At 49.1% G+C, this 20207-nt stretch overlaps 10 protein-coding genes across 10 annotated transcripts; 5 read left to right on the top strand and 5 right to left on the bottom strand.

Moving 5' to 3' along the window:
* Nucleotides 1–546: 546 nt before the first annotated feature.
* Nucleotides 547–1261, top strand: N7516_002178 (flavin-containing monooxygenase; the record flags this gene model as incomplete). Its single annotated transcript, XM_057214898.1, has 3 exons — nucleotides 547–608; nucleotides 661–777; nucleotides 829–1261. Coding segments are annotated over 3 exons (612 nt in total), but the record flags the coding sequence as incomplete, so codon positions are not given.
* Nucleotides 1262–3292: 2031 nt separating this feature from the next.
* N7516_002179 (M20 family metallo-hydrolase) lies at nucleotides 3293–4785 on the top strand (the record flags this gene model as incomplete). The annotated part of the gene is made up of 3 exons (XM_057214899.1): nucleotides 3293–3408; nucleotides 3479–3793; nucleotides 3846–4785. 3 exons carry the CDS (start codon nucleotides 3293–3295, stop codon nucleotides 4783–4785), a joined length of 1371 nt encoding a protein of 456 aa, XP_057076782.1.
* Nucleotides 4786–4945: 160 nt separating this feature from the next.
* On the bottom strand, nucleotides 4946–6103 carry N7516_002180 (40S ribosomal protein eS10; the record flags this gene model as incomplete). The annotated part of the gene is made up of 5 exons (XM_057214900.1): nucleotides 4946–5439; nucleotides 5524–5656; nucleotides 5748–5797; nucleotides 5850–5947; nucleotides 6032–6103. 5 exons carry the CDS (start codon nucleotides 6101–6103, stop codon nucleotides 5172–5174), a joined length of 621 nt encoding a protein of 206 aa, XP_057076783.1. The 3' UTR covers nucleotides 4946–5171.
* Nucleotides 6104–6236: 133 nt separating this feature from the next.
* Nucleotides 6237–7144, top strand: N7516_002181 (telomere maintenance SDE2 family protein; the record flags this gene model as incomplete). Its single annotated transcript, XM_057214901.1, has 2 exons — nucleotides 6237–6944; nucleotides 7037–7144. The coding sequence occupies 2 exons, from the start codon at nucleotides 6237–6239 to the stop codon at nucleotides 7142–7144; spliced, it is 816 nt and encodes a 271-aa protein (XP_057076784.1).
* A 334-nt stretch (nucleotides 7145–7478) lies between these two features.
* Nucleotides 7479–9454, top strand: N7516_002182 (uncharacterized protein; the record flags this gene model as incomplete). The annotated part of the gene is made up of 2 exons (XM_057214902.1): nucleotides 7479–7944; nucleotides 7998–9454. The coding sequence occupies 2 exons, from the start codon at nucleotides 7479–7481 to the stop codon at nucleotides 9452–9454; spliced, it is 1923 nt and encodes a 640-aa protein (XP_057076785.1).
* Nucleotides 9455–9696: 242 nt separating this feature from the next.
* N7516_002183 (uncharacterized protein) lies at nucleotides 9697–10893 on the bottom strand (the record flags this gene model as incomplete). The annotated part of the gene is made up of 3 exons (XM_057214903.1): nucleotides 9697–9986; nucleotides 10045–10534; nucleotides 10705–10893. The coding sequence occupies 3 exons, from the start codon at nucleotides 10891–10893 to the stop codon at nucleotides 9697–9699; spliced, it is 969 nt and encodes a 322-aa protein (XP_057076786.1).
* Nucleotides 10894–11471: 578 nt separating this feature from the next.
* Nucleotides 11472–12391, bottom strand: N7516_002184 (alpha/beta hydrolase; the record flags this gene model as incomplete). The annotated part of the gene is made up of 2 exons (XM_057214904.1): nucleotides 11472–11816; nucleotides 11873–12391. The coding sequence occupies 2 exons, from the start codon at nucleotides 12389–12391 to the stop codon at nucleotides 11472–11474; spliced, it is 864 nt and encodes a 287-aa protein (XP_057076787.1).
* Nucleotides 12392–12881: 490 nt separating this feature from the next.
* N7516_002185 (uncharacterized protein) lies at nucleotides 12882–13667 on the bottom strand (the record flags this gene model as incomplete). The annotated part of the gene is made up of 1 exon (XM_057214905.1): nucleotides 12882–13667. One exon carries the CDS (start codon nucleotides 13665–13667, stop codon nucleotides 12882–12884), a length of 786 nt encoding a protein of 261 aa, XP_057076788.1.
* Nucleotides 13668–14144: 477 nt separating this feature from the next.
* N7516_002186 (pyridoxal phosphate-dependent aminotransferase) lies at nucleotides 14145–15830 on the top strand (the record flags this gene model as incomplete). Its single annotated transcript, XM_057214906.1, has 8 exons — nucleotides 14145–14273; nucleotides 14328–14369; nucleotides 14432–14834; nucleotides 14889–15094; nucleotides 15150–15229; nucleotides 15293–15460; nucleotides 15520–15729; nucleotides 15800–15830. The coding sequence occupies 8 exons, from the start codon at nucleotides 14145–14147 to the stop codon at nucleotides 15828–15830; spliced, it is 1269 nt and encodes a 422-aa protein (XP_057076789.1).
* A 352-nt stretch (nucleotides 15831–16182) lies between these two features.
* On the bottom strand, nucleotides 16183–19734 carry N7516_002187 (leucine--tRNA ligase CDC60; the record flags this gene model as incomplete). Its single annotated transcript, XM_057214907.1, has 5 exons — nucleotides 16183–16785; nucleotides 16836–17034; nucleotides 17095–19389; nucleotides 19463–19596; nucleotides 19660–19734. 5 exons carry the CDS (start codon nucleotides 19732–19734, stop codon nucleotides 16183–16185), a joined length of 3306 nt encoding a protein of 1101 aa, XP_057076790.1.
* Nucleotides 19735–20207: the final 473 nt, after the last annotated feature.

A 20207-nucleotide genomic window follows, 5' to 3' on the forward strand; every position in this document is an offset into this window, starting at 1 on the left:
ATTTGTTACATCTATCACAGGAGAATAAATCTTCTGCTAATCGGTATCTGCGAATAAGTTGATTGAAAATGATACATAGCAAGTATTGCCGGTTTATCATCTCGTATTTTTTTGTTGCGAGACTTCAAACAATTGGATACCACGGATTTCAACGGCACGTTAAATGAAAGCTGTTACAGTGAATCATACGGTTTGGCATATATCATATAAGGATCCTTCGGTTCAACGAATATTTCGGGCTGTTTCATTAATCCATTATAAACCAATTTCACGTACTAGAGAAGTAAAAGTGTCTAGTAGCAAATAATAGGTCTAGGCTAACCGAGATGTTAATTGAATTCAGTCCTGGTATCGAGTAGAAGGGACGGGAGCTTCCCATACTTTAAAACGGGCATTTTGTCTAGAATTACATATTTAAACAGAGCCCCTAAGCTTTACAGAGGACCGACAGCGCAATTATAATGTCTTTTTGATAGCAATATTTCCCGATACGTCGAGGAAGCTTCTTAATTTCATTTCTCTTTCTGCAAATCACCTGCAATAGAGACAAACCTCATCCCTAGTGCCTTCCTAGCACGCCCGATAAAGATCGTGGTCATCGGTACCGGGTACGTAGATGCTGAGCCTGATCTTAAGAGCGGATCTAACCGATTCTTATAGTAATTCGGGAATCCAATTTACATATAATACGACCAAAGTATTAAGAGGCCTTAACCTTAAGATTTACGACAAAAATCCTAGCCTTAGAGGTACGTGGTATAAAAATCGCTATCCCGGGTACGTCCTCTTGCTATTACATAAATGGAAATATCACTAATCGGTTGAAAGATACATATACGATGTGCCTTCCTACACCTATCAGTTCAATTGGGCACCCAATCTATCATGGTCATCGCTTTACCCACCAGCTCCGGAGATTCACAAATACTTAGAGGATGTGGCCGATAGGTATGACCTTCGCCGGTTCATAACATTTAATACCGAATGCATATCGGCTGAATGGGATAGAGAATCCTCGAAGTGGAAAGTCGTTCTTCATAATGTGGTTTCCGAACATCGGAAGACCATTGTTGCTAATGTTTTTGTTTATGCCGTCGGGCGGCTAAATAACTACAATATCCCTAAGATAGAGGGTCAGGAGATATTTCTTGGGAAACAAGTACATACTGCAAATTGGCCTGCTGATATGGATGTCACGGAAAAACGAGTTGTTGTGATTGGGAATGGCGCGAGCGCCGTTCAGTGCGTGGCGGCTTTGTAGCTAGGTGGGTTGCCAAAGTTGAGTGAATTAGATGCACTATGCTAACTGTGCTGTTCAATAAAGTTGCTTCCGAGTTAATCAACATTGCTCGAGGCCCAACTTGGATTCTTCCACATGTGTTCTCTGCAGATGGTGCAGTCCAGCGCCAATGTGAGCCCCCCTTCCATGACAGAAAGTCTTGATCTTGGTCTCAGTGCAATAATGGTATCATTTACTTGGAAAACATCACATGAGGCTTAGATACTTGACCTTGAATCCTACCCAAAACCCACCGAGCAAAGCCCAGATATTAGAACTGGGCCGAGTATCCAACCCTTGAATGCCGCTCTCTCTTGATTCAACTACCTAGATACGCGCAGGAAACCAAATCATGTTGATGTATTGTTTCATTCAAATCACATCATGCAAAATCTTATCAGATCCTACCCTCACCAAGATATGATAGCCCCCGGAGGCAACTCGGGTCGTAAGGTGACAGTGGTGATGGTGCTGAGTTGCAGTGTGCGTAACCCATGGACACACCCCGGTTATATCATGACTTGAAGGCCGCATGCCCTCAGTAATTGTTCCACCAGCCTTGTTGGAGAAGGCCTCATTCTCAGCCCACGGGGATTTAAAGCTTGTTGGCATGTCTCGCAGATGTAAAAGGTCACGAAATGGCAGATGACGGGCGTTGAACTACAGCTCTGTATAATGCATCGTCAGTAGAAGTTCGAGAACATAATAATATTCACCAGCTAGGGATTCATCTGGATTTGTGATCAAATGGCAACATGGGTGCAGAACATCCCATTTATTGAAAGTCTGTGTCGGAAGGTTCCCGTCATGGTAGATAGTTTCTCATCCCATCCCACAATGTATTTGACCTCGAGATGGCCCCCACTTGATAGTCAGCATATAGAGATCCAGCCAAATCCTCGATGTAATATGGTTGCTGGCTAATCAATTCGGAAGTGGAAATATTGGTGGGAGAGAAGGAAAATGAGAGAAATGGAAGAGGAGCAAATCAGCAAGCATGAGCAAATGAGCCAGACTGGATTTTGTCCCTATGACTTTTCTATACACTCTACCCCTTCGTTTGCTACCTAAGAAAATGGATGAATATTACATGCATTGATTGCAGCGACCCATTACAGGAATGAGCCCAAAGGCAGACCTCGGGAGCAAACTATGTACATCTTCATGTTAGGTATTACTGCCAGAAGGGACTATATCAAAGTACATGGTACAATGTGAGAATATGCATTGAGCTTTTGAAGAAGCTAGGTTTCTGAGCCTATGGATTCCAACAGCTACACATAACTATGCTCCCATAGTTGTATCCCATGACAGCTTTGCTCGGATAGTTAACACAATGGGTCAACTCCAATACTGGAGTTCCGATTGACCCCAACGCCAGAGATGCGACCCCAATAAGCATGGGGTCACTGCCTTGATGCTCCAGTGGGGAACAATCGGTTGGTACTGAGTATGTATATGGTCCATATATGAGAGATTTACAGGGATTCCATCCAAAGACAAAGGATATATGGACACTATAAGGATATCGATTGACCCCAACGTCAGAGATGCGACCCCAACAAGCATGGGGTCATTGCCTTGATACTCCAATGGGTAACGATAGGTTGGAACTGAGTATATGGTCCATATATGCGAGATTTACAGGGATCTCATCCAAAGACAAAGGATATATGGACACTATAAGGATATATTAGTCTCCAACCAATCCCAATAGACCAGAAAATCCCTCAGTTGGGGAAGTAAGGAAGTAACATGGAGATGTCTTCGTATTGCGGGGATTGGAGGTAAACCGGGGACTATCGCGGCAATGCGGACTTCTGTCCGCTCAACTCCACTTCTTATCAATGACCATACAAAGTACTCCAGACCCTCCAGCTTTCCTATATAAAGCGATAGGACATTATGGCGTGTTCTCGATTTTTACGAGCTCTTCCAAGAACGTGTCTTCAATCTGTCAAGCCTGCCTTTTCAAACACTGCTCGAACCTTCTCTTCATCACGAATACAAGCTATGTTGACAACGGAACTCTCCGAGACCCAGGTCTCTGCACTCAGAGCAAATAAGGAACGCCTGGCGAACGATCTTCACCATTCCTGTCAATGGGGATCCGGGATCAGATGGGGAGAGTAAGCTACATCCATCCTTTCCCAGGTGACTGAGTAACGACCGCTAACAACAGCCTCGGCGACTTGATAGTGGACCTACAGATACTGGCATGCAGCGCCTGGCACTCTCAGAAGATGACAAAAGTGTCCGCGATTGGTTTATTCAGACCATGAAAGATCTCAAGTGCAACGTCACCGTGGACGAAATGGGTAATATCTTTGCTGTGCGTCCTGGTCGGAGAGCAGATGTACCTGCCACATTCATTGGAAGTCACCTCGATACTCAACCGACTGGTGGACGGTACGATGGTGTCCTGGGTGTATTGACAGGCATCGAAGTCATCAAGATCATGAACGATATGGGTCTGGAGACGGAGGGCGGAGTCGGGGTTGTCAACTGGACCAAGTAAGATGCCAACTCCCAACTTGGAAAAAGGAATATCACTGACCGTGTCCAGCGAGGAGGGTGCTCGATTCCCAATCAGCATGGTCTCAAGTGGTGTATGGGCCGAGTGCATCCCATTGGCGCATGCCCATAATCTTAAAGAGGTGCCAACGGTGGCATCGCTTCCCACCGCAGCATCAGCACCAGAGACCATGAAGAGTGCCCTACAGAAGATCGGTTACTTGGGTGATGTTCCGTGCTCATACAAGTCAACGCCGATGGCCGCCCATTTCGAAGCCCACATCGAGCAAGGTCCATACCTGGTGTCGGCAAACCAGAGAGTTGGAGTTGTGACATCTGTACAGGCCAGCAGATGGTTCCGTCTCAACGTCATTGGTCGAGATACACACACAGGAACCACCGCCTTTGAACATCGAGCGGACGCCCTCTTTGCATTCGCCCAAATGATGGTGCGCGCAAGGGAAGTGGCATCTTCGAAGGGTTGTCTTGCCAGTGTCGGCATTGTCGAGGCAAAGCCGGGCAGTGTGAACACAGTCCCTGGAAAGGTCAGCTTTAGCTTGGACATCCGTGGGCCTAAGACAGAGCTAGTTGCCGAAGTTGAGAAGGAGCTACGCACTGCTTTCGATGCTATTGCTGCCGCTGAGGGTGCTGGTATTGGTAAACCTTGCCGCGTTGAGTGGACTCTTGATTTCGACTCGCCTGCTATCAGGTTCCATGAAGACTGCATTGATTGCGTGCAGCAGTCAGCTCAGGCTGTTGTCGCAGATGCTTCTGTTGCGGATACAACGTCACTTGTGCGGACCATTATGAGTGGTGCTGGCCATGATAGTGTGTTCACCTCCAAGCGTGTCCCAACGAGCATGGTCTTTATCCCATGCAAAGATGGCCTCAGTCATCACCCTGAGGAGTTCTCCACTGCCGATGATTGTGCTACTGGAGCATCTGTCATTTTGCAGGCCGTGGTCCGCTATGACCGGAAGAGATTCCTGTGAGGCGATGCTGGTCACTTTAGCGACAGAAAGCCCTTGTACAGACCAGAACGTGTAAAGATCTTAGTATACAGACACATCGACCGGCCAAGAAAGCTGGAAGACCTACACGAACATTACGAATACCAATTTCACTCAAATCATGAATGTATCATTGAATGGATCTACATCAATCCACATATATCTACATCATGAAACCAGTGGAAACATAAATTTCTTCTTTTTATTTTGTTTCCTGTATCCCCAAGTCCCAATAAAGCTGGAACGAGATGCACCGAAGGTAAGGCCCGTTTCAAGAAACCCCTAGTCCGGCAGCCGAATTCGTATACACCATCAAGACTCTAGATTGACCGAGAAGTGGTTGACAGGACACCAATGCCTCTCAGAATTTACTCCTGGGGAGCGGCACCACGGCCACGGCCGAAGCCACCACGGAAAGAGGGAGCGAACTCGCCGGGGGCACCGCCCTCCTTTCCACCCTCCTCGCGACGGCGGTAGCCGCCCTCACGGGGAGCACGGGGACCACGGCGCTCACCGCGCTGCTCCTCACCGCCCATCATGCCGCGGGGGGGAGCGTGGGAACGCTGCTGCTTGATGTGGGTGGCGGGGACAACCTCGGCGGGGGAGGTGGAGCCACTCACGGAGGTAGTCCAGACCCTGTTATTCAATTAGTATTCGGGCATGTAGACGTGGTGGATTTGGATGGATCGTACCTCGGGGGTGAGGGTGTAGTAGTAGTACTGCCACGAGAACTGAGTCTTGACAAAGCCGCGGGAGTCCAGGGACTGGAGGGCCTTGATGACATAGAGGTTCTTGGTGTCAATGTCAGCGTGCTTGGGAAGGTTGAAGTCCTTCTTGGCCACGAGCACTCCCTCTAGAGCATAGGTTAGTGAATCTGCACACAGGTGACCAAGCGCAAGGTCGTGAAGTCGCAGGGACCGTCAACGAGGGTTCTCATTACATACCACGGAAGAGGTACTCGTGGATCTTCTTGCGGTCGTCTTTGGGGATAAGCCTGCGCCATTGTTAGTGAATCTGTCAGAAATAAACGCAGAAAACGAGGATACGTACATTGTCGCGAGTTCCTGGTGCAAGTCGGGGAATCGCTTTGACAACGCCCGAAAATAATGGTTGATTTAAATGATGGACGAAGAGTGGAGCTTCGCTGCGAGAAAAGTGCGACGGACCGAATTGGGTGTAGGGTTAGCACCCTAATCAGTTTGTGGTTCGGATCACGTGATGTACTTACCTCATAAAATGCGTCACATGAGAGGTACCCTCTGCCTCGCTGACTAACAATGGAGGGTATGTGATGAGTCATCATTGCTACAGCGGCGACCGCCTGATCCTCGATCTTATCGCAACATCTTCAATCTACAACAGTATTTTCTTCCTACAAACAACTCACTTGTCCGACTCTCCTACATCGGGACCTGTTTCTAGCGCACTCAAATATGGCTTCCTCAAATGTCAACGTCCTACTGTCGTCCTTTCCGGGACTGTCGCTGCCCGCGACACTCTCGTTCACCTTGCCATCGACAGCGAGCACATCAGACCTGACGGCCAAGATCGCTTCATATCTGCCGTCATCGGTTTTACTCCAGTCGCTCGTCCTTACTACAACAAATAACAAGCAGCTCACAGCCAGCTCCGAATGTATCCAATCTTTACTCCCGACCTGTGATGGCGTCTTTACCTCTACACTCCTTCCGCTTCGCCTGACTACCCCCCTCTGCGGTGGAAAAGGTGGTTTCGGCTCTCAACTGCGTGCCGCCGGTGGCCGCATGTCCAGCAAGCGCAAGCGCAACCAGGGCGACAACAATGGCTCCAGTCGCAATCTCGATGGTCGCCGGCTACGCACTGTCAATGAGGCAAAGGCTCTCGCAGAATACCTTGCTGTCAAGCCAGAGATGGACAAGAAAGAAAAGGAGGAACGCCAGCGCCGATGGCAGTCCGTGGTGGACATGGCCGAAAAGCGCCAAGACGAATTGAAGAACGGCAGCGGCAGACAGAAGTTGGATGGACAGTGGATGGAAGACAGGGAAGAAATGAGCGAAAAGACCCGCGAGGCAGTTCTACGTGCTGTAAAGGACGGCGGATGGACGGACAATCTTCGCGACACAATCCTGGGGGATCCAGCACCAGCGCCAGCGACGAGGGAAGTGAGGAGGATGCTTCGTCCAGCGAGGATGAAGAGAGCGAGGGAAATGCCGAATCATCCAATGCTGTTCCTGGGCCCTCTGTACCTCAAAAGACTGCACCCAGGAAGTTCATTGGTTTCGATGATGACGACGAGTTCATGAGCGACTCCGATGAAGAGATGGATGAGTCTGACAAGGGAAAGGGAAAGGCGCGTGCTTAATATTCTATTACAACCAGTATTTTTCCATGGTTCACGACGGCGTTCTTTTACTGCTACTTTCAGGGATTCTCTAGCGCATCTGTGTTTCAGCGCCTTCTGTGTCAATAATATCAGCCTCCGATAGGAGTTTTCAATACAAAAGTTGTCCACTGTCATCAAATTCCGGCCTCATTCCAGTCTACTAATGTGTAAAATAATAAACAATTCTTGTTGCGCAGCCTTCCCCAAGTTGGCTCATACTTGTACGGCGGCCCAAACTTGCCATGTGCGCTATCGATAGATAACTGTCTCCTAAGAAAAAAAGCTCCGCAACTCCGCAATTTCACAAGCCATCATGTCGCTCTGCTCTCGAGGCGCAGTGTTCAGAAACCCGAGATTAAATCTGTTACGTCTGCTTCCAAAGACCATTCCTAGATCTCAGGCACAAACGCTCTTTGCACCATCACACGCCGCGTCACAACCCAAAGTCCTTACGGACCTCCGCAGGCAATGCCGATGCTTCTCAACAACTCGCTTCCAGCGAGAACAGCCCCAAGCCGAGCCTCAGGTCGACACCCTAGCAGATTCCCTGCCAGTGTGCTGCCCAGGATGTGGCGCATTCTCCCAAACAGTTGAGGCAAACGAGCCAGGATACTATGGTACATCACGAAAGCAGATTCGAAAGCTACTGGCCGTGAGAAAGGAAGCAATTGAACACAAGAATATCCAAGAAAACAATGCTACATCCACCGAGGGAGACGACTTGAGCGCACAGGAGAACGATGCCATCGAGGAGGCGATGCCACCCAAGCCCATTCAAGGTAGGACATCTGGACTATTGCTCAAGCGCACCATTTGCTGACTAGATACAAAGATGGAGCTTTTCCGGATGAAGCTGTCGATCCCGAAAACAATTTCCTTGAGTCTCCGGGTCGAATCACCGAAGTCTGCGACCGTTGCCACGACTTGATACACCACAACAAGGCAGTGTCTTCGCCTAAGCCGACTATTATGTCTATACGAAACTATCTGGAGGAATCGCCGCACAAATACAACCGTGTTTACCATATCATCGATGCCGCAGATTTCCCCATGTCTCTCGTTCCACGCATTCATTGGGCATTAACGCTGCAGGAGCAACGTTCGCGGAACCGACGATCTACCAATGAGAAATATGAACGCGGCAGAAAACTCCCATCTTTGTCGTTTATAATCACGCGATCTGACCTTTTGGCGGCAACGAAAGAGCAGGTAGACTCGAAAATGGATTACATTCGCACAGAGCTACGCGCGGCTTTGGGAAGATCTGGGAGGGAGGCCCGTTTGGGTAACGTGCACATGATTAGCGCGCATCGTGGCTGGTGGACCAAGGAAGTCAAGGAAGAGATCCGAGAGCATGGTGGCGGCATTTGGGTCGTTGGCAAGGCAAACGTCGGAAAGAGCAGCTTCATTGAAGCTTGTTTCCCCAAGGATTCCAGGAATGTGGAGAAAATCGAAGAGTGGGTTCAACGCCGCCGTGATGGCAATGAGATTCCAAATCAGCGAGAGGACGCACCTCTTAACCCCGACAGCCTTCTTCCCCCTGCCCCTCGCGAGGATCTCTATCCTGTGCTCCCAGTCGTGTCTTCTCTTCCAGGCACCACAGTCTCGCCTATCCGTATTCCCTTCGGTCGTGGGAAGGGCGAGGTCATCGATTTGCCCGGCCTAGAGCGTGGTCTATTAGAGGATTTCGTTCAGGATGAACACAAGCGTGATTTGATCATGACGAAGCGGATCAAGCCTGAACGTTCGACCATCAAACCCGGCCAGTCTCTTCTGCTTGGTGGTGGTCTTATCCGCATCACCCCGGTGAACCCCCAAGATACAGTCATGTCCGCCAGTTTCCTGCCTCTCGAGTCTCATATCACCAACACACAGAAGGCAATTGACACACAGGCCGAGGAAATCCCATACCGGGGAACTGTCATTATGAAAGAGGGAACCGGCAGCATAATAGCCTCGGCGGGTATATTTGACTTGAAGTGGGATACCACCACCTCAAACCTTCCTACCTCGCTCGCCAAAGCTGTCAAGGACAGGGGAATCCCAGTGCCTTCATTGCCATACCGCGTTATGTCGGCAGATATTCTCATCGAGGGCTGCGGCTGGATCGAGCTCAGTATACAAATTCGCAGCAAGCGGGATTCTGAAGACGATCCTTCCCATCCACAGGTCGAGGTTTTCACTCCCAACGGGAAGCATATTGGGTCCCGGCGTCCAATTGAATGTTGGAACTTTATTGCCGAGAAGAAGAAAATCGACAAGCGCAAACGGCCGCGGACGAGATGTTGATTATTGTGATTTCGGTATATAGACGTGTACATTAGGCCATTTAGCATAGCGGCTCGGCGTTTCTCCTCTCATATATATATATGTCAAGCACGATTCTGGTTCTGCCTCTAGGGGCTTTTCCTTTACACAATAATCATGAAACGGAGGGAGTTCACGTATTTTAATTATCAGGGTTTTCCCTCTCTGGAACTTCTGTAATTCCTTGTGACAAAAACCATAACTATATAACATTACAATCAAATCTATAAAGCGTCATGCACATGGACCCTCGATTTCGAGCCTTCTGCCGTCAACGCATATTCATCATCGAACCGGTCATGGCCCCATACTTCATCATTAGCGTTCTTTGGAGACGTAGATATCCTTTGCATGCGATGGTTATTCCCAACAGGCGCATCCTTAGAATCCCCCGTACTCCACGAGAATGAACAGCACAGGGCTCGCAACAACGGACGCATAGTTGGCAAACAAGCGCAAATAATACCAACGCAAGGCTCGACGAAGGTCCAGGTAGCGGCCTCCATGATAGAATCTAGAATGAACCAGATATCAGTTACGGTATTTCCAAGGGAGAATTCGGCACGACGCACAGGATATATCATTATTCTCAAAAATATTGAGCGTAACCACGCGCATAACACTCGCGACACAGACACTATCCTCTATAAGCTTGTATTCCGTAGGGGTAGGAGATAGGTAAACGCACAATCCACCGAGAAGGAAGATACCCAAAACGGTCAGCTTCTGCGATAGGCGTAGTTGAAGTTGGAAAACCATCGGGATAGGCAAAGCGAGGATGACCACGTCAATGAGGAGATTGGATATCGCGTTGCCGAAGAAGAATGGTTTTGGGTTGATGCAAGTGCCAGCCTGCTCTTTGTTCCAGTTCAGAGAGATCGGACGACATTGAAGGAGGACGGTGATGAAGACGGCAAGACACCATGATAGGACTAGGCAGCCGGTCACTAGACTGACGAGTCGGAATTTGGGAACGCTGAAGATTCGGCGGTAGAGCAAGAGGATCGAGACTTTTATGGATGGCACAAGGAGGGTGTATGAGATTTCGTTTGCGAAGAAACACTGCGATTGGTGTTAGGATGTATCGGGCATTTGGGCTTCTTGATACTTGCCTTCTGGAAGGTAATTTTCTCTTCGATGCTTAGCTCGCTCATATGTTTTCCTAGTCCTCCATCTCGGGCCCCTATACATGATTAGTCCTGAGTGACTTCGCTGCGCTGTGGTTAAGGGACTATACAGTAGATTGCTTCCCCCAGCATGGTGTATGCCAGGACAATCGACAGACATATGGCATAGTCGTCCCATCCCAAGGTTGACTTGATCCCTCGCGCAGCAACGCGAATGCCCACAATAACCGTAGACAATACGACAAGCGCTGTGCCTACAGCAATGTATGTGTGTCCTCGGGCATTGGCACCCATAATGCGGTGGAATGACTTCTGCGGAAGATATGAGTGCGCTGTGCTCTAGGCGCAAGAAGCCGTAAGTTGTATGAGGCAATGGATGTGACGAAAACCTACATAAGTTGTTGTCTGAGATACCGTTGAGGCCTATACCTACCCTTTAATACATTAGGAGGCGCAAGTGAAATGCCATGTGAAGATCTGTAAGATCCGCAATAAAACTTTGAAGTGACAAACAATGATTTATGCTTTGAGACTTGGATATATGTCTCACCATGATCATTTAATGCCACACGGAGTGATACTTCAAGGTTTGCCCTAATGGAAGCATGGAGTGGGGTGTTAATATGCATGCTTGGCTATTATTGGTTATCTCCACCATTAGAGTTGACCGATCTGGGTCCTTGGAGTTAAAAATTTCAAGATTCATTGGATGATTGGTCTGTGATAACCCAATTTGGAAGTTATCTTGTTATCTTGTCTCAAGCTACCCACAAGTCCACAAGATGTCTCACTATAAAGCGTGTATACCTCCTATTCGGAAACCCCTAAGAAGGATCAACCAATCTCCCGCAGATTCATCCGGCTGAACTTCCTCAGAGTCCCTTTTTAGCGATCTTTAGCACCAACTTGGCAGTCTCTTCAGGCATGCTCAAGAAAGGACTGTGACTTGCTGGGAGTCTCTCCACGTCGACATTGACTCCTGCCTTCCGCATGTTATCGATCATCATTTCTTGTACCATTGGGATAAGAGCCGCATCTTTGTCACACACAATGTATGCAGTGGGAATGGTCCGGTATGCCTCATGCGTGACCAGGTCGGATTGAGCAGATTTCGGATGAACTACGAGCTTGTTTGCCCAGACAGCGGCATCTGCAGGTGGAAGATCATTAAAAAACCAAGGCGCCGGATCAGGAACAGTTAGTAGATCTTTCTCCTCCTAGACGGCATGGAGTCAGTAAGTATACCCCAGCTCAAATAATAAGGATTTGATACATCAACTGCGACAAAAGGAGGTACGCGCCCTCCAAACGTGCCAGCTAGGCTGTTCCCAGCCGAAGGGGCAAAGGCCGTCATGTAGATCAGTTGCTTGATTGCCAGTCCGTCCAAGGCGTCCGTGCCGACGACTCCTCCATAGGAGTGCATCACCGCAATGATAGTCTTTCCGCTGTCGAGGAGCGCTTGTGCGGTCTGTCGGATGAGCGACACGTCATCTGCCAATTTCTTTGTAGGAGGTCTATCATCGTTGCAGGTCGGAAGACGAGGACAAATTGCCTCATAGCCCAAGTCTTCGAATGCCTTACAGAATGTGGCATAGAAGTCCGGGTGATGCCATGCCCCGTGGATGACAAGGATGGTTGGGCGAATATCGGCTGTAGTCATGTTGATCTGTAAAGTCGATCTCAAAATGGTGCAGATATAGTTAAGAGTCAAGCAGAGGGTGCAGCAGATTATTTTATTTCCGACAAAGTTGGGTTGATAGGGTGGGGGCGCCAACGCCCCTGAAAATCGCATGCCGGTCTACCCGGTCTCTCACGGCTGGGGAAGAGCAGAGGAAACTGAATTTCGATTTATTGTATCCCGTTTAGCCTGCTAAATTAGAGTGGATCAACGGCCCCCTCCAACTGACAGGCATGCCATTGGCCTTGTTCTAGAAGGCCCCTCGCTGTGGGACTTTTCCATTGCCTCGGCTGACTATGAAACAGGGCTGCTACAACGCCATCCGACGGTCAAACCTCACTACTTCGTACTGGATGCATTAAAATCCTCATAAAGACCCTTCCCGGGCTTGACAGGTAAGTTCATATCGGCATGGGCAATGGTTCCGATTCAAGAGCTCAAGCTGATTTGTTTTTCTTCCCGAATTTTCATCGCGCATATCGCGATGTCACTGACAAATTCAACAGCTGGGAGGTTGAGTTGGACAAACAGGTGTGATTACTAGCCATTAGGCTTATACTACGTATCCAACTTATCTGAAAAAGTATTGTATACGGGAAAGGATTCAGTCAGCACCCAATATCGGCCGATCCAGCCTTCCCTCCGAATAATTCTCACAGCAACGTGCAATATCTCGATGAACTTCATCCATTGAGGTGTATTTGCCATTCCAGCAAGCAGAAATGACGGACCCGAAGGTTAGAGCCTCCACAGATGGGAATTTCTGCTGCGAGAACAGCCCCTCAACGACTTTCACTAGCTTTCCCATTTCCAGAGTCCTTTCCAGCTCGTTGTAGGGGACACGCTCTGTTTCAAGCTCGAAAAGCATTGACCCAAAAGCAAATATATCAGTGTGGATTCCGATTTCATTGTTAGGCTTGAAGCTACACCACTCATAGCAGACTAAGGGGGCTTCACCGTCGATACCGGAGCCAGCAAAGTCAATAAACTTGATATGACTGGCATTATCCACGATGATGTTGTGACAGCCAACGTCTGCATGTATAATTCTCTTGGTATGAATATATGCAAGACCATCTGCGGCTTCCAGCGCCCACTGAAGCTTCATGGCCCAAGGAATGGCAGATTTGCTGACACTCTGGAGCATGCCCCGAAGACAAGTTCCACGTTCCAATAGGAGACCTTCCTCGGTCACTTCGCAAGTTGCAATGCGTTCATGGTACCCAAGTCTCTCATAAGAGCGAATTTCAATATCGTAAGCCTGACGTTCGAAACCCCCTGAAGAGGGACGGATTTTGATGACGATATTTTCGTCAACAGCATAGATTACCGAGACTGTACCGGCCGCAATGAAGGAATCAGCTCGGCTCAAGTTGGAAAGGGAATCCATTTGTAGGATAAATAGGTGAGATTTCGAGAGGGAATGGCAGGAAGAAAATGATGATTTGCCTAAAAGAGAGTAAAGGATAGCTTTCATCACGTGGAGGTATCACAACCACCCTTGTTTGGCGTATAGCTATATATGTACAATATTCCTGTTATATATCATCAAAGATCTCCATAGTTGGGTTCATATCTACAAGTAACAACATACAACATACAACATAACTACAACATACATTAAACAAGAAAGTGCTCGTCCCCACGGTCCCCGCAGGTGGGGGAGACCTGGGATTAGGCGTAGACCTTAATTCATTTAACTTCTTTCCCACGACTTTATTTCGAATCCCTGTTTAGTTTGTTCAGTAAGTATTTTCTTTTTCGACTAAACGGGCTTTGTACGACTAACCCGTCTGATGTTGAAGTCGCTCCAATTATATATTTCTCTTTGACAGTCAGCAAATCGACATTCACGCTTACCCATCCCATGATGTTATCTTCTCGGGGAAGCGAAAATGTCAAGGAACTGACCAAACCCTGGCGCTTTAGTCTAACCCAGACTTATGACCCAGAGGAGAACCCGACGGGGCTCATCTCATTTGGCATGGCGGAGAATGTACCTATATCCCCCGCAACCTGAAATGCAAACGCTAACTTGTTTTCCAACCAGAAACCAATGAGAGCAGAGATAGCCAAATATATCAACGAAAAGGTACCTTTATGCAAACATATATCCATTGACTGAAAGAATCCCACCCTAACAACCTGACATAGGTCGTCTTCACACAAGACTCTATCAGCTACCGCTCAAGTGCACCAACAGCTGCAAGATTACCAGCCGCTGCAGCAGTTCATTTGAACAATATCCTCAAACCACATACCCCGATTAATGCCGAGGATGTATTCTTCGCAGACTCTCCGACCTCTCTTGGAAGTATGCTAGGATACAGTCTCGCAGAATGCGGGGATGGGATTCTCGTTAGCAGACCTGTATACGGGCGCTTTGAGCTCGACTATGGCGTTGAGTCTGGCGTTGAAATGGTCTATGCTGACACAGCGGTGGAAGAGGCATTCTCTCCTATTTCTGTGGAAAAGTATGAGTTAGCTTTGAAGGATGCCAAGGAACGGGGTCAGAAGATCCGAGCTGTGCTGCTTGTCAATCCACATAACCCTGTTGGTGAGTTATGTATGCCGCTTCGTCCATTGGATTGAACTAATTAGCCACCGACAGGCCGTTGCTACCCAGTTGAGACACTCAAGGCCATTGCCCGATTCTGCAACAGGCATAAGCTCCACCTCATCAGTGACGAAGTCTACGCTTCCTGTGTGTTTGATTCTGGTGACCCCGACGCCGTGCCGTTTACTTCGATCCTCTCGCTGGATTTCACGGGTTTGATAGATCCTGATCTGGTCCATGTCTTATATGGCTTCAGCAAGGTAGACATCGGGTAATCTTCATCGAGGTATCGAATCTGATGTAATATCATTATAGGACTTTGCTTCCGGGGGCCTTCACCTTGGGTTCTTGGTAACCCAAAACCAGCAGCTTCGCCAAGCTTGCAAAGCAATCCTGTGAGACCTCTATCTAGCATCACGAAAGCTAGCAACGTTCGCTGCAAAACTGACTCTATATAGGAGACTCCACGGTGCTTCACAAGCAGCAGTGACAATTGGCACCACGATTCTAGAAGATCAAGCTTTTGTATCAAGCTTCACAGCCAAAGCAAGACAAAGACTCGCTTCAGCCTACCGGATTACAACCTCGGTGCTTAACAAGGAGGGAATCAACTATGTGAAGGGCGGGTGAGTACACAAGCTCGGACGAAAAAGCCACTCAAATCCTCATCTAATCCGGTCATTAGAAATGCTGGCTTCTTCGTTTACATCGACTTGTCGCCTTACCTCCCCGCTGACGGTGTTCTCTCCCCGCAAAATAGGGAATTTGCTCTTGCACAGAGGCTTGTGGATGCTGGCGTCTTCTTGCATCCCGGGGAAGAGCATTCGAGGAATGTTGGGTGGTTTCGGTTGGTTTTCTCACAGGAAGAAGAGACATTGAAGGAAGGCCTTAACAGGTGAGTCCTTTATTACTCCCGTGCATTGGTTCGATTGGTTGATTGATAGGTTATTTTGTGACGTTTACAGGTTATTGGGTGTTTTGAAGTCGAGTGCTTGAAGTGTTCTCCTTGTCGCCATCAAGACTTAAAGACTCAGTGGATAGAAAGTAAGAAGGACAATGCAACCACTAGCAGGGCAATTCTTTTGATCCGATGTGTCCGTGGCCGACAGTGGAAGTCCTGCCTAAAGTAGGTACCTAGCTGAGGACGAACACCCTGTACAATGGCCATTGGGTCCTATTAAGAATCCAGGACATTTATTTCGTGTAAATGCTTAGAGGTATAAGGAATAGAACTGGGATATTGAAAATGCTATATGCTATATGTTTTATTTAATTTTCGCAGAAGTCATCAAGCATGAATTCTTTTCGAAACTGGCAAACGAGATTGAATTTTTCAAAGAAGTGTCGTTTATTCGACATTGACAAACTGGAATGTAGGGGTTCCAGGCACGGCATTCTCGCCGGACAGACCCTCACGCTTCTCACCAGTGCCAACAACCTCGCCAGTCTTGCCACCTTCCTCAACAGCAATGATTTCAATCTCCTTGAAACCAGAGGTACGCTTCAGGCCACCCACCATCTCGGAAAGAACGGCGAACTCATCGAAGGGAAGCTTGCGATCGAAGACAGTGGCGGGGGACTCGCCAGCGTTGACCAGACGGCGCTTCAGGTTCTGAACGAAGGGCATGGCCTTCTTCATCTCACCGAACTTGCCGACCTTTGCGTTGAGCTCCTTGTCGTTGAACGAGAGGCTCAGCGAGTCGAAGGAATCGCGCACCAGGTCAATGTACTTCTCCTGCCAGTTGGGGTACTTCTTGGCAACGAAGATGGTAAGCTGCTTGGGCTTGCGGGGGTCGAAGGTAATGGCCTTGCCCTTGGAGAGCTTCTTGGTGAAGTTGGCCTCCGAGCCCATGATGTTGCTTGCGGTACTACGGACGTAGTTCTGAGCGGCGGTCAGCTCGGGAGAGGGCTCTGGCACGACAGGGAACTGGGCGTAGTGAATAGACTCGGACTAAATAGTGTTAGATTAAAGTTGGGCATGGAGGGGAGAAGAAAACTGACCTTCTTAATAACCTCGAGCCAGATGTGCTCAGCCCAGTGAGGAGTAATGGGTGCGAGCATCAGAGCCTGCAGCTCAATGTAGCGCAGAATGGTGTCCCGGTGCATACCAACGCCAGCAGCGGTGGAAGCCTCACGGTAGCTGTCACGGGAACTAGTGAAGTCATATAGACCAGACTTAAGAGCAAGCTTGAAGTTGGTGCTAGATAAAGGGTTAGTTATCGATGTCAATGCAGTAGATAACAGTGGAATGCAAACTTACTCCTGGTAGTGCTTCTGGGTCTCGCGGACCAGGCTGTTAAGTTCGTTGTTGAAGAGCTTGTCAGCGAAGGCATCGGCAGGGCCAGTGCGCAGAGTCTCATCCTTGGAAACCTCCTCGATCCAATCCTTCAAGGTGTGGAGACGCAGGATGTTGCTGTTGGCAACAGACTCCTCGAAGTTGGCATCTTCAATGCTGTCACCAGCATCGGCAAATGCAATACGGGTAGCATCGGCGCCGAACTTGTCAACGGCATCCTTGAGAGTCAGGAAGTTACCGGTACTTTTACTCATCTTCTCACCGTTGAGGAGCAAGTGGCCGTTAGCACGGACACCACGGGGCCAGTACTCCTTGGGGAAGAGAGCAATGTGGATGTAGAGGAAGAAGGTCAAGTGGTTCTGGATCAGATCCTTGCCGGAGACACGGACATCCAGAGGATACCAGTATTCGAATTCACGGCGCATTTTCTGCAGAGATTCCTTGCTAATTCCACTCTTGGTGACAAGTTCGTCGCTAATCTCCCGTCTTGTGAAGATGTAATCCCAGACCTCATCGGTCATCTGCTCCGCGGTCACCTTCAGAGGGCCGGTCGTCTTGCCGTATCGGTCACCGTGAAGGAGGTGAGCAATGGTGTAGTAGGCCATGTAGACGGTACTGTCACTCAGACTCTCAACCAGGAACTGCTTGTCCCATGGCAACTGGGATCCGAGACCGTAGGTTCTGGCACATGCCCAGCGATTAAGCCAGGACAGGTTCTTCTCGAAACCATTCCTGCATTCGGCGGAGTAAGTGTTGAGGTTGTTGACAACGTGGTTCAGGGTCTCCTGCTGCCACTCGGCGTCATTCTCACCGTAGTTCAGGAACCACTGGCCCAGGTAGGCAACAACACAGTCGTCACCACTACGACTGACGACCTTGCCCATGGGGTCAGCGAAGGGGAAGGCATCACCACTCTCGTAAAGGTCCTTGCGGACCTTGTCCTTAGCCTCACTGACAGCCTCACCCTTGTACTTGCCAACTAGCAAAGTACCCTTGTAGAAACCTTCCATGTAGGCCAAATCCTTGGCCTGGGCAAGCTGGGTGACATCCTTGGGAGAGTTGATCTTCAGCTCCTTGACTAGAGTAGGGGCGGTCAAGTTACCGTAAGTGGGAGTCTCAATGAGCGGGAAGATCTCCAGCTCAGCCCACTCCTTTTGGATGCCATAGTACTCGGCCTTCTTCGCCAGATCCATCAGGGTGGCGTAATCGTCAGGGCTGTCGGAGGGGACAGAGGTAACAACACCAGTACCCTTAGCTGCCGAAACACTATCCATAGGCAGGATGCGGATGCCTCCAGTGTGGAAAGACAGAGGTGCGTTGACCAGTGTTCCAACGAAGGCGGAACCCGGTACCTCAAGAACCTGGGGAAGCTCGTCTTGAGTTTTGGGGAACTTATCGCCGAAGAAATGGCCCTGGAAGGCCATGTTCCAAGCAGCACGCTTGGTGACGACAATGTACTCCTTCTCCTTCAGTTTGAAGAGACCGTAGTTGATCTTTGGGCCGACAAAGCAGCTAGTCTGGCCATACATGGTCTCGGGACGCAGGGTAGCGGGAACGAAGTATACCTTAGCGTCATCCTCGACCTTTCCTTTCACGAGCTCTGCCATTTTAGGCGACCACTCCTTAACCTGGAGCTTGATCGCAGAGTATTCCTGAGGACCGATGCCTTCGCCCTCGGTGCGGTCGTGGTCCATGCAAGGTTGACCGTCCTTAGGGGAGTAGACGGTGTAACGGTTGCCGTACATGATCTTGCCGAGCTCGTGCAGGCGGTTCATCTGCCAGCGCACGAAAGCGTCGTAGTAGGGGTTGGCGTCGGTGGTGACGAATTGACGGCGCCAATCGACACGGGCACCCATGCTGTCAAGATCACGGATAGCAAGAGGAGGGAAGTGGTCGAGCCAGTGAGCAGCGTCGGCAAATTTGTGAATTTCCTCCAGAGGAACACCAATTGCCAGCATGATCTGGAACTGGTACTTCATCTTCACGGTCTTGGCAGCGGCCTTGCTCTTCTTGCCGGAGAACTTCTCGGCTGCCTCGGTCTTCACTTCTTGTGTGGGAGCTGCGAGGAGATCTTGGGCGGCCTCTGCCTCCTCATCGTATCCCTCGAAACCTTGACCGAACTTCTTCACCTCGTTGGCGAGCTTATCGGCACAGGCCTTGATAGGCATACCGGTGCAGTGGAAGCCCAGAGGGAAAAGGGCACGCTTGCCCTCCATGCGGGCAAATCCAGCCATGAACTCCACCTTACTAGCAGTGAAGCTGTGTCCGGCGTGCAGAGTACCGTTCATGTAAGGGTAGGCCATAGTACCGAAGAACTTAGGGTACTTCTCACGGAGCTCCGCGGGGGTCATGGCGCCCTGGGGGGGCTTCCTCGAAGGAGGGCGCATCGACTTCGAAAATCTTGTTGTCTTTCCATTGTGCTTGGTACTTCTTTTCGATTGCGATGAGAGTGTCTCGCTTTTCGGTCTGGAATCGGAAATGTTGGTTAGTAAATCAAAATCGGCCATGGTGGGGGAGGGGCATATCAACATTTTCCAGTTTGAGGGTGTTCTTTGAGCTGTTGCTCGGATCGAGCTCAGCTGCGGATGCAACTGCGGCGGCCATTTTTGTTCTGATTGTCAGAATTGGCCTTTAATTCCCTTGAAGAGCGGAGGGGAACAAAAGAAGCGCGGGGCGATGATATAAAATCTGTTTGTTCAGTTTGTGAGTCAAGGTATTGCGAGTGTATTGTATTTCAGTATTGTACTTTACGGAGGGAACTCCACACTGCAGATGTCCTTTACTGGTATATGGTAAAGATGGATTGGTATGGAAAGAAGGTGGGAAGTAAGGGAACTTGACTAGAGATATATACCTACTTAAGTATAAGATGAGTATTCAGTACTTATCTGTCTCGAAAGTGATATTTAACTAAACTTGTTCTATGTGACCTGATCAATACCATCTATAGATTGAGTAGCACGTGACTATCACGGAGCAACTTCTTCGCCGACAAGCGCATCTGCGATAAATTTCCCCGATCAACAAACTCGCAATTCCGGTCATATAGTACTTATTTTTGAGCAAGAATCTTGCCA

This window comes from Penicillium verrucosum (genome assembly GCF_028828655.1).
Source record: "Penicillium verrucosum strain IBT 35672 chromosome Unknown utg000001l_segment0_segment0, whole genome shotgun sequence".
Lineage (NCBI taxonomy): Eukaryota > Fungi > Ascomycota > Eurotiomycetes > Eurotiales > Aspergillaceae > Penicillium > Penicillium verrucosum.